At 28.7% G+C, this 13076-nt stretch overlaps 1 protein-coding gene across 1 annotated transcript; it reads left to right on the top strand.

The window, feature by feature from the left end:
* The first annotated feature begins 6230 nt into the window (after positions 1 to 6230).
* On the top strand, positions 6231 to 10224 carry LOC127263672 (pyruvate dehydrogenase E1 component subunit alpha, mitochondrial). The gene is made up of 8 exons (XM_051292816.1): positions 6231 to 7061; positions 7415 to 7494; positions 8113 to 8190; positions 9217 to 9312; positions 9404 to 9475; positions 9580 to 9633; positions 9730 to 9795; positions 9883 to 10224. The coding sequence occupies exons 1-8, from the start codon at positions 6380 to 6382 to the stop codon at positions 9925 to 9927; spliced, it is 1173 nt and encodes a 390-aa protein (XP_051148773.1). The 5' UTR covers positions 6231 to 6379; the 3' UTR covers positions 9928 to 10224.
* The last annotated feature ends 2852 nt before the right edge of the window (positions 10225 to 13076 follow it).

Consider the following 13076-nt stretch of genomic DNA (forward strand, 5'->3'; position numbering starts at 1 on the left):
GCGATAAAGAGTTGCCCAATCGGTTTTGAACACCGGCGGTTCGCAGGTTTCAAACCGGCGATTTCGGTTCAAATCGGAACCGCCATGAACCGAAACCGGTTTGAGTTCGGTTGCTGTATTATCTGAACCGCGTTTGTTCGCAGGTTAACGTTGTTGTTGTTAACTATTTTAGATGAACAGAGATAACATGTGATACAAAGACATACACTGCATAAATAATATTAATATAATATATATATAGGACATTATATGCAAACAAATAGTATATGACACGTGAACTGATTAATTTCGACGTATGAAAACATATTAATAAAACATACCTACAATTTAAGTTTATACCACTCAAGTGTAATTTGGGTTCGAATTTTATTTATTTTCTCTAAAAAAAACATCTAAAAAAAACATATAAAAGAAGTGTCTTATTAAGAGTTGGCACAAAAATTAAAGAATAATAGTATTTAATTGAAAATGGATATAAAGTAAAATATAAATGACTAAAATGTCTTTGTTTTTTTAAGGATTTTAAAGAGTGTGTTAGAGTAATAATTATGGGTAATACGGAAAAGTAGGAATAATTTTGTTATAAAGTGGAGACTACAACTACTAAATAAGGAAACAAGACAATTGTTTTGAGACGTACGAAAATGGAAAAACTAGGCAAATCTTGGGAGTATATCATATTTATTATTATAAACAATCAAATTTAATTTATGTCTTATTTTTCTTTCTTCTCATTATTATTTTTTTAGTCCCGAGGAAAGTTACTGTTATAGGAAAATATTTTAAGAAATTCTGATGGTAATGATTTATTTCTATTACGTTAACTGCATTTACATTATTGAAGTTAATTTGATTTTTTTGTTATCTATTTACTATTTTTTATTTAATTAGTTATTATTTGCCATTTAATTAATAATTTTTTTAAAAATTAGTTTCAAAATTAAAATTAAAATTATTTTAACTTTTATTTCCACTCCAAAAGTAATTAAAATAATAATTTATTATAAATATTATATAAATGAAATCAAATTAATTAACTATCCCATTCAATATTTTTAAATGGCATAAAAAATGGCACTAAGAAAAAGACAATTTGATGATTAAAATTATAAAAAAATCCAGATGCAAAGAATATTCCACCCAATAATATTACTCCCTTCGGTTGCCATTTGATTTTTTCGTTCTTGTAATTGACATTAAAAATATTTTTATATTTGAATAATTTACTATAAAAATATTATTGTATTGGTACTATAAGAGACTAATAAACATATTCTTGTCTTTTTTTTTATTTGTACTATGTCTTGATATAATAATTAATTCAAATATCAATATAAAAAATCCAATGACAATCTTGCAGCGGGACAATGGAGTATTTATTTTTCTCTAAATTCTCTTATTAATTAACGAATGAATGAGTGTAGTTTTTATTTTGCACAGCACACCTCCAATGACTAGGACTTATGAGGCAATGGCTGCGTGACTTTTGTGCCGTCATTTTTTATTTTACTATGTGGAATCTCATTACCCTAAATAAGATATACTTCTCCGTATTTAAATTTAGGAAATATTTTGAGGGTGTGTTTTGTTTTGTGAAATAGTTTAAAATTTTTATTTCAGGTAGATAATATAAAAATAATAAATATATATGTGTTTGTTTAAAAGATTTTGACAAAATTTTATTATTTATTTAAAGTTTTTCCCCCAAAAATATCAAATCAAACACCTATTTTTCATTTTTTATATTATGCTAAAAATCAATTTTACATTCAAAACATTACATTCAAATTCAAATTTTTTGCTCTCCCCAAAGTTCATCGCTAATATATAATGTTCTCCAATGCCTTCCAGAAACACAATCAAAAGCTTTATAAAAGTCTACCTTAAACACAAAGCCTTTCAGACCACCCTTCTTTGCTGCCTGAATAGTTTCAGAAGCAATCAAGATACCATCTAATATTTGTCTCCCCTTAATAAAAGCAATTTGATGTTTTCCAATGATAGCAAAGGCTTAGGATCTTTGCTATTAGTTTATATCCGCAACCCAGTAAAGTAATTGGACGATAATCCTCAAAAGTATTTGGGCAAGCCTCTTTAGGTATTAATGTTGCCCTAAAGCCCTGCGGCATAACCGATGAATGCTGAAAGGTATTTATGAGCTCCACCATCCGAGCCAGGGGCTTTATTACCATCACATGACATTACTGCCTCATATATTTCGTCAATGGCAATTGATTTTTCTTCAGAAAGAGACTTGAAGCCAATGCCGTTCAAAGAAGGCCAGTGCCCCTTATCTTCAGCAAAGTGATGAGAGAAAAACTGTTGAGTTGCTTTACCCCTGACGGGCCTACTCAGATTGAATCATTCCATTTCCAACTCACTTCTGTAATGTGATTCTTTGTTTGGGGAATTTTAGTTGAGGTGTGAAAATACCTCGTATTTCTATCCCCTTCTTTGGTCCATAAGTCTCGGGTTTTTTGGCGTCATGCACTTTCTTCACTAGCATATGCCTGCCATAACTTTGATCTAGCATTCCACATGTCTCTCGCTAAAATATGATTTTATGCATCTTCTTCAATGGACCTTTCCAGAGCTTCCACCTCCTTTTTAGCCTTATCAATCTCTTCATCGTATGCTCCACTGTTATATCAATTCCAAGCTTTAATAACTCCTTTGATATTTTTCAATCTCTCCTCCAAATTCTTCGCTCTAAAAACTGAACTTTCCGGAGCCTTCCAGTACTTTTCTATCAACCTTACAAAACCCTCGTCTAAGAGCGAGTGATCGAAGCAACGGAAGGGTTTAGGTCCCAGTTTACCACCGAAATTTCTAACCCTCGTTCATACGTTGTTGTATGAAAAAAAATATATTGGGTTTTATAAAAAAAAAAATATATATTTAAGAAATATTATAAAAATAATACATAAATAAATCACTTGAAAAATGTGATTAGTGTTTTCCAAAAATAATTTTGTTAATTCGGTTAGAATTTTGTATTTTTAGAAATAAAAAAATCAAACTTATCAATTTTAATCAACACCTCATCTATTGAAGTATTATTATTATTATTATTATTATTTCTGAATGTGTGATTTGGAAAGTACTTAATTACAAATGTTCTAATTTCTGAAAATTAATGTTTCCAAATAAAATATATCTAACGTATTTAACTTTTTATTAATTAATTATCATTCAATTATTTTTTTTTTGGAATATCTAAATTACTCTCCATTCCAATCAACCGTTGGATTATCAACAAAATCGACTGGATGGATGAAAAAAAAAAATCAGAATACTCTTTATTATGTTATAAGTTATAACGTCAGAAGATACTATAATCTACTTTAATTATACGTGGTGAGTACTGATTTGACCTAATCAACACTTGTTCTATATTATTTGAGCATAATTTTTTTTTAAAAGAAAATATCACATAAAATATCTCTTTTATCGCACAAAATATTATGTGAAAAAATATATTTTACGAATTCTAAAACTCAAAATAATCTCTAAATGAGCCTTTTTTTTTTAATTATTTAGAAAATTCATTTCTTTGAAAAATATCAAAAATAAAAATATCCTATTTATTAAAAATGTTGTAATTTAAAACTTAATTATTGTTATATATATATATATATTAATTTGGATTGAATTTGAAAGTTTGTATTATTTTAATAATTAGTAGAAATATATAAGATAATTTTAATATTTTTGTCTCTGGTGCATTATGTGTAAATTATTATATAAGTAATGATAATATTAGTATATAACTATTTTTACTATAATAAAAAATATATACTTTACTAATAAAAATGATAATTTAATTTGGAATAGGAGAGTATATCACATTGTAATCATTTTCAAATATATATTTGTAACATAGAGTATTTATCTTTAGGATAAATGTATTCTTTTGAATTTTTGTAGTAAGTTAAAAATAATATTAACATTTTGTTAATTAATGAAAATATGCAATATGATTTTGATATTTTTTCATTACTGCTATATTTATAATATATGTAAAAATCAAGAGTATTTTTATATTAGTATTTAATTATTTTGACTCTATGAGAATGATATGAATATTATAAAAAATATACTTTCAACTAGGATAAATGAAGTATGATTTATACTACCTCCTCCGTTTCACATACCGTGTCTGCTACACTGTAGACACGGTATTTTAGGAGGAATGTAATTAGTAGATAATTAAGAATGCATTAGTAAAAATAATTATCCTATAAAATAAATAATTATAAATTAAGATTAAGATAACTAATTAGTTTAATTAAAATTTTAAAAAAAAATTAAAAAATTTAAAATGAGATTAAAGTGTGTAATCATTTTCCAAAAAAGGAAAGTGACATGGTATGTGGGACGGTCAGAAATGACAACGTGGACATGATACGTGAGACGGAGGGAGTATTATATAAAATGAGTGTGTTTATTTAATGTTTTAGTTTGAAATGTTTGTTACACGAAATATGAATATGTTAGAGAATATAAAAAATAATATATTGTTTTGAATTGTTGAAATTTTGTCGGATAATAAAAAATATATATTATTTATATTATGTGAATATGTATATATACTCTGTTGTAAGAGTTTCATTTATCTTTTGCATTATTGTATTTAACATTAAAAATATTATTATATTTGTATAATTTTTTTTTTCACAAATGTCACAATAATATTATATAAGACATTAATAGAAGTATTTTTTTCTTAATTTGTACTGTATTTTCATATAATAATTAATATTCAAATATCAATATGTAAAAAATAAATGAGACCCTTAGATCCAGACGGATATAAGATTGTATTTTTATTAATATTTATCTAAAATTATATCAAAAAAAATAAATTAAGTGAACAAATCCTTTATTTTTACAAATAATATATATCACATTAAATTATTTTGTATATGATTATTTTTTAGATATTTTTATATTCTTATGTGTTTATTTGTAAGATTTTGGTTTTGAATAGTATAATTTTGAATTGAAATAATTGTTTAATGTGATATAAATATATATTGATGTGATATTTTGAATGTAAAATTAAATTTTAGTGTAATATAATAAATAAAAAATAAAATTTTGATGTGATAAAAAAAAGATTATTGAAACATTAAAACCAAAATCAAATTGCACAAGTAAACATACTTTTTTATGTTTTTATACTACACATTAGAGTTATTTGATTGTAGTTGTAATATAGATAATATTTTATAAAATATAATACTCATTTGGTCCCGGTCCTATTTATTGTAACACATTTTTATTTTCGTTTGTTCATTTATTTTGTCATTTTCATACATTTTAATTTTGTTTTAATATTTTAATTATAATTTTTAATTTCAATTAAACTTATTAACTATTTTCATATATAATTATTTTTATAATACAATAACTATTTTTTGCTGATATAATAAAAACAGAAAGATAAATATTTATTAAAAAGTAGTGGCAAACTCATTTATAGTTGGTTTGAAAAGCTCCTCTATGATATATAACTCTGGGTTTTATGTATTTTGAAAATATTATATTTTCCAAAAATTTAGCTGTGAGATTTATGGGTGTGTCTGTTTTGTGTTTTTGGTTTAAAAAGTTATTTTTTTATTTAAGATATAGAGAATTATATAGATTATATTTCCTCTATCTTATATAATTTGTTCTTATTTTTTATTTTTGTCCCAATAAACTTGTTTTTTTTTTTTTTTAAATATAATTATACGCTTTAATTATATTTTAAATTTAAATATTATATTTTTTTAATCTTAATTATATTATTTTATTATTTTAATTTTAATTTATAATATTGTTACTATACAATAATTATTTTTACTAATAAATATTATAATTACTTACTAATCATAATTTACGTAAATAAATTCTAATGTCTACACTAACACGCCCAAATTACCTAGGATGAGGGAGTATAAAATGTTAATTTTTTTTAAAAAATATATTAATATATTTTGTATAAAAAAACAAAGATTTAATTAACATAATTAAATAATTTAATTAAAATTAAAAAAATTATATATTATAAATTTTAAAATATAATTAAAATATATAATTATATTTAAAAAAATTGATGAGAAAAATAAAAACTATGAATATTTTATATAAAAAAAAAGGAAAAAAAAAAAGAGAAAAAAAGAATGGAGGACAATAAAACCAAAGCAAAAGAAAAACAAAATACCTCGTTTAAATAAAGGTCGATAGGGATCGGGCGAACAAACGTACTCCTGGCCTTTTCTAAATTTCATTTTCAGGTCTCTTCTCCACCTAACCTACTCGCCACCGCATCGCTTTTCCTCGCTCTCCGTCCAAAAGCCTATTGGCCGTCCGATCGACGCTCCTACCGGGATCAATGGCTCAGATTACTCCCCGTTCCACCCTCTTCCTAAAGCCCATCTCCGCCGCGATTTCCGCCACGCGCCATCTCAGCACCGCCTCCGCCGCGCCGATTACCGTCGAGACCAATCTCCCCTTCGCCAGCCACATCGTAGATCCTCCGTCCCGCTCCGTCGAGACCACTCCTCAGGAACTGCTCACCTTCTTCCGCGACATGTCTGTGATGCGTCGGATGGAGATAGCCTCCGATTCGCTCTATAAGGGGAAACTCATCCGCGGATTCTGCCACCTCTACGATGGGCAGGAAGCCGTCGCTGTGGGAATGGAGGCCGCGATTACCAGAAAGGATTGCATAATCACCGCTTATCGCGATCACTGTATTTATTTGGCTCGTGGGGGAACACTTTTGGAGTCCTTTGCGGAGCTTATGGGGAGGAAGGACGGTTGCTCCAAAGGGAAGGGAGGTTCGATGCACTTCTATAAGAAGGAAAATGGATTCTACGGCGGGCATGGAATTGTTGGCGCGCAGATTCCCTTAGGGATTGGATTGGCTTTTGCACAGAAGTATAAAAAGGATGAGACTGTCACCTTCGCCATGTACGGAGATGGTGCCGCCAATCAAGGACAGCTGTTTGAAGCTCTGAATATGGCCGCACTTTGGGATCTGCCTGCAATTTTGGTCTGCGAGAATAATCACTGTAAGTCATTAACTTGGGTATTCTCTTAACAGTGTTTTGTGAATCATGGAATGCTTAAAGTCTGTCAGCTATCACAGATTGTTTCTTACATGAAAATGTTTGAGATGTATAAGTTTTGCGTTTTGATTCAATGTTTGTAGGGATTAGAATTTCACAATGATGCTATGCAAATTTATCTCTCTAACAAATTTCACAAGTAGTTTGATTTATGCCTTTTATTTAAGATATTAGCCTATCAAATCTCTTATGATTGAATAAATCTATATACTTGTCTATATTGCAATAAAAAAAAGTATTGTTCATACCAACACTTGCTCGTGGATCTTGAATTTGCTTAATTGACTGGTATATAGATGGAATGGGCACGGCAGAATGGAGAGCGGCAAAGAGTCCGGCTTATTACAAGCGAGGTGACTATGTTCCAGGATTGAAGGTCAGTTGGCTTCTCCTCATTCATTAACGTTGATTGGCATTTATTTAATTCATATACTTTTGTTCCGAGCATTTTCTGTACTTAGTTTTATGCATGGAATTATCTCAGCATTGATCATTTTGAATATGATACGAAATGCTAATCAATGAATCGAGGTTAGTGTTACTATTTTCTTGGGATATCTTCCCTATGCTCTAAAGTTTTTATGTTTGAGAATTCAAAATTATTTCTTTTGGTTACGATTTTTTTACTCGAATTTATGAAGTTCAGATGGCAAGAGTTTGAAAAGTGATGCTTCTGCGGCAATTAAGTTTTACTAGAGGAAATAATATTCCGGTTACGTGATTTCAGATTTTTCATGTTGGAAAGTTTGGTAAAAGTATATGAACAAACAAATGTAAATTTCTTCAAGTATTATTCAGCTACCACTTTAACAAAAAATTGATTTTCAATCCTGTGTTTGAACTGGGTGAATTTGTTTGTGTTTTCTGAGTCTAGAGTTATCCTAACTCCTCTGTTATTTTGTTTTGTTGGATCATGAATTTGAATTGAAGAAATTAGTTCCATAGCTTTCTGTTTCATGACATGTATTCATTGTTTATTTGTACGGTAATACAGGTTGATGGAATGGACGTACTGGCAGTGAAGCAGGCGTGCAAGTTTGCTAAAGAACATGCATTAAAGAATGGACCTATTGTAAGTTCTTAGTAAATGTATCTTATGCTTTTGGAATTATTTATCCATGGTTGCCTCTGTAGGTATATGCATATGGACATATCTATAAATATGTAGGCCATTTTTCGTTCTAACCTGACCACCTGTTTTATTGTTTCTTGTGAGTAACAACCTTTTCCAGAGTTGATTGGTAGATTAACTGTTAAGAGCTTTGAAATGTGCAAACGAAAAAACAAGGATGCATCGTAGGGTCTTGTCTGATACTGTGTAGTTGATGCATTATTGCAAGGAATAAGATTTCTGATTTGTCTTTGGCTTGCATACCACTAGTTAAATAGGAATAGGCAATATATTACATGGGAAATTGATATGCTAAATTTATTTCGAAAATTGTGTTGTTGATCAATGTAAGAAAATCTGCTGAACCTTGTAAAAAATTTGCTGAATCATGTATAAAAATGTTGAACGATATAAAACATTAGCATGGTACTGCAATCATTGCTTGAATATGTTGAACCTATGCTGTAAATCTGTTGGAACGGCAAATAAAAGAGAAAAAGAATATCAAAAGAAAAAACTAACAATGATGTAAATATGTTAAACCACATTAAAAAATGTTGAATGACATACAAATATACAGAATTGCATTATTCGTCAGTCTATTGATTTGGCAGTGCAGAATATTGATTGATCCCTACTTTTTTCTGCAATGGATCCAGTTTGTTATTACAGAATTGTTCTTGCTTTATTTGATTTGTGGCTAATAATAATGAACTTATTGTTGTTTGTTTACTGAATACCTCATGGTGTCGCTGCTTTGTTTGCTCTTTCCCTACGACCTGTGTATTTGTGTTTTGAGTTATGAGAATTATTGTTGATTTAAGTACATATCCTTTCATGGTGTTCAAGCCTCACGCTACTAGCAGTCATTTTATGAGAACTTACAGTTTTCTTATATGCAATAGTCAGTGAATGCATTTTTCAATGTACTTTGTGGTTGAGTCAATCTTTGTTTTAACCACCAAAACCTTCTTTGATTTTGTTCAGATCCTTGAAATGGACACCTACAGGTACCACGGACACTCCATGTCTGACCCTGGAAGCACATACCGGACACGTGATGAAATTAGCGGTGTTAGACAGGTGAATATGGTTTGCAATAGCATCTCTCTCTCCATAGACAAAACATGTGTGCGTCTGTGTTGTATATTCAACTCCATTCTCCTTATTACAGGAACGTGATCCGATTGAAAGAGTCAGGAAGCTTATACTATCTCATGATTTAGCCACTGAAAAGGAATTAAAGGTAATAAATCCCTCAAGAGTACAAGTTGGCTGGCTGTATATTATTCAGTTAAATAATTCTATCAAATGACGAGATTATCCAATCCTATCCACTTTCGATATTAGGACACTGAGAAAGAAGTGAGGAAAGAGGTGGATGAAGTGGTAGCAAAAGCCAAGGTTAGCAAAATTCAGACACCATTGTTATATAATACTTGAAGTAAATATAAAATACCACCAAATTACGATTGATTCATTGTATATTCGTTTTTGCAGGAGAGCCCACAACCCGATCCATCTGAGCTTTTTACCAACGTCTACGTGAAGGGCTTTGGAGTTGAGGTACAACAAATTTACGTACATATCCATTATTTCCAACTTCCCACCTCGCCCCGCTTCACTATAACGATTTCTTGATGCTGGCTGCAGTGCTATGGAGCTGATAGAAAAGAAGTGAGAACTGTCCTTCCATGAGACAACAAATCATCTTCATCGAACATGCTTTGTCCCAAGACTAACAGGTAATAAAACAAAATGAGCATCTCATTTCTTGGTAAGAATCTCTAGAAATAACTCAGCACCCAACCTGTTGTCGCTGTTAGTGTCTTATTTTGTGAAGAGTAATTTTTTGGCAAGGCGATGCGATGCATCAATGCCCTTAAGGGGAGGTTTGAGATACTTTCTCTATTTTTTTTGTATTTTTCTATATATATTTTGTTGTCTCTCCTTCCTTCATCACATATATAATAAATTATTATAGTGTGTTTGATATGAGTGAGTTATGAAATAATTGATTTGAGTTTTGATATTAAAATAATATTTAATGAAATATTTAAAATAATGTATAGTCCAAAGAAACAATAATTGGGGCCCTTGTATAACAGATAGTGACACGTGTCTAAATCAGATAGTAGTCTATTTGCGTGGGTGGTTGGGGGTGTCTCTCCGGCCAACGGCAGTTTATGAGAGGGAAAGCATGCTTAGTTAGGGTATGTTTCTTCGACAAAAATTTAGTTTAAGTTTTACATTAAATTAAATTAATGTACGATGAAATGTTTTGTAAAAAAAATAAATGAATTTTTTTTTGAAAATGCGGAAACAAACTCAATGTTAGCTCATTGTTTAGCTTTGCTTAGCTTAGCTATAAGATAATATTTATTATATATTATAAATTTATGAGTCGTATTTTTATTATATTAACATAAATTGTATCATATTCAATGGGCTAGTTTGAGGTTTTGTAGGAGAATAAAAAATAATACTAGCTATGTTCTTTAACAATCTATCTATTTTTTTTTTTATTTTAATTCGTCCGATTGCAAAGTATCTTTTTTTTTTAATAAATATATTTTTTATTAATATTACAAATACTCTTATAACTTATAACTAATAAGGTTGTTTTAGTCTTTTTCTATTTTATTCATACTACACTTCAATATAAAACTAATATTTCTAAACTTCGTGCAAAAAATAAATAGATACATAGATAATATAGATAAGAGACGGAGGAAGTAGTACTTTATTGGTTAGTAGAAGTGTGCAAAAGTTTTTAATGTTTTTGTTTTTTTAACTTTATGTATAAAGTAATTGTAAGTGTAAATTGAGATTTATTCACCGCGGTAACTGCAACAGAGATTGTTTGAGAGTTTTGGAATTTGAATAGTAAAAAATTTGAATTTGAATAGTTGTATGATGTGATATAAATAGGTGTTGATGTGATGTTTTGAACGTAAAATTGATGTTTAGTATAATATAAAAAATAAAGAATAAGTGTTTGATTTAATATTTTTTGAGAAAAAAATAGAATAAATAGTGTATTTTAAATTCAATCCCCCAAACAAACGCATCTACATCTGATGGTATAATATTTTTATCATCATTTTTTTCTACACTAAAAAGCCTACATGTTAACATAGGGGTAACAACAGCACATCTAACACCCTTAGAGCAACCACAATGGTTTGTTGTTAAAGAAGCCTCTAAATGTATTATATATTTTACGTATTCAAATTTTTTATATCCAAATGTGTTAGAATGTAAAAAAATTTGCACAATGGTTGAAAGAGAAAGACAGGTGAGAAGAAGATTGAGAAAAATACATATATAGAGGGGAGAAGAGGAAAAGTGTGTGAAAAGAAGAGAGAGAAAAATACATACAAAGGGAAGAAGAGAGAACGCGAGGGAGGGAGAAGAAAAGAGAGAAAGACCAAAAAAAATAAAGTGAGAGAGAGAAGGTAATTTGAAGACGGCTTCTATCGTACCGGCGGCCTGCACCAAAGTATAATTTTTTTCATCTAACAAAAGGTCATTATATTAGATTCTATTATATATATTAAAAAAGCTTCTACACTGACACAAAATATCTGGATAAAACCATCATTGCAATTACCCTTAGACCACCCGCAATGCTAAGATAACATCATTATTTAAAAAAATAATAATAAAGAAAACAAGAGACATTGTATTTAAAGACATTGGACATGAGTGTCACTGGAGATTTAAATATATATATATATTTTTTTTTATGTTACGTGTCTCAATTTAATTAGGACACATAGTATATTATATATATATATTATATGTATATAAAATAGTTTTTTTAATTTTGTATAAAATTGTTATTATATTTAAAATTTGTAATATTTTTATAATTTATAATTTTTTTTTTACAAAATAATATCAATATTGGATATATTTTATTAATTTAAAATTTTAGAATATATAAATACAAACATATTTAGTATTATTAAATAAATCAATATTAATAAAAATAGTTTCATTTTATTGAATAAAATATGATTATAAAATTTAACATAATTAAATAGTATAGAATTATATTAAACAATAAAATATATTTAGTTTATAGTTAATTATACATACATAATTAATAATAAGATATTAATATAAAAAAAATACAAGTTAATTTGAATAACATAGAACAAATACATATAATCTAAACAAATATTTAAAACAATTTTTCGAACAATTTAATTTTAACAAGTAGATCTTACTCTGTCAAATTATCTTTCTCCACTAGTGTTTGATAGAGTTATATTTGCAATACACTAGTTACTTTTGATTTTTTCCTTCCTTCAATTGTATTATGCGAGCGAATGTGATGCAATTTTTTTACTTTGAGCTTGTAGCTCTTTAAAGTTATCATCGACAGGGCTCTTAGCAGGTGTCTCGTACTCTGACTTTCTGAAAAGCTGTAACTCTGCCTTTACCTTAACTTTACGAAAGCATCCTCATCCTCCAGAATTGCAGCCGAGCGAAGCTCATCGGAAGAAAGTGAATTTGAAGATTTCTTCAGTGCCCATTTGTCTTTATTTTTACACGTTGCTTCATGATCAACATTTGTATCATGATGACTAGTACTCCATTTTGGCTCAAGTTTAATTCACGTCAAGTGTGTTGATAAATAAATGCTTTCCTGCCAATCTGCAGAATATATTTGATGTGCTTTATTCAAGAAATTATCAATAAATTCTTCACTCATCCTTTGTTGGTTAGCTTGTTGAAAGCACCCAAAAAATTTTGAAACGGCTTGATTTATCTTTTGCCAATGATTCTTGCATTGGTTTTCATTTCTTGATACCCATGCTTCGGATTTGTTATCATTA

This window comes from Andrographis paniculata, unplaced genomic scaffold, assembly GCF_009805555.1.
Source record: "Andrographis paniculata isolate CXL003 unplaced genomic scaffold, ASM980555v1 Contig69END, whole genome shotgun sequence".
NCBI lineage: Eukaryota > Viridiplantae > Streptophyta > Magnoliopsida > Lamiales > Acanthaceae > Andrographis > Andrographis paniculata.

Excerpts from the sequence above, each read along its gene's own strand:
- LOC127263672 (XM_051292816.1), top strand. The coding sequence starts at position 6,380 with ATGGCTCAGATTACTCCCCGTTCCACCCTCTTCCTAAAGCCCATCTCC. Across the intron at positions 8,191-9,216 it reads CATTAAAGAATGGACCTATT|ATCCTTGAAATGGACACCTA; the intron begins GTAAGTTCTTAG and ends GATTTTGTTCAG. Across the intron at positions 9,313-9,403 it reads AAATTAGCGGTGTTAGACAG|GAACGTGATCCGATTGAAAG; the intron begins GTGAATATGGTT and ends TCCTTATTACAG.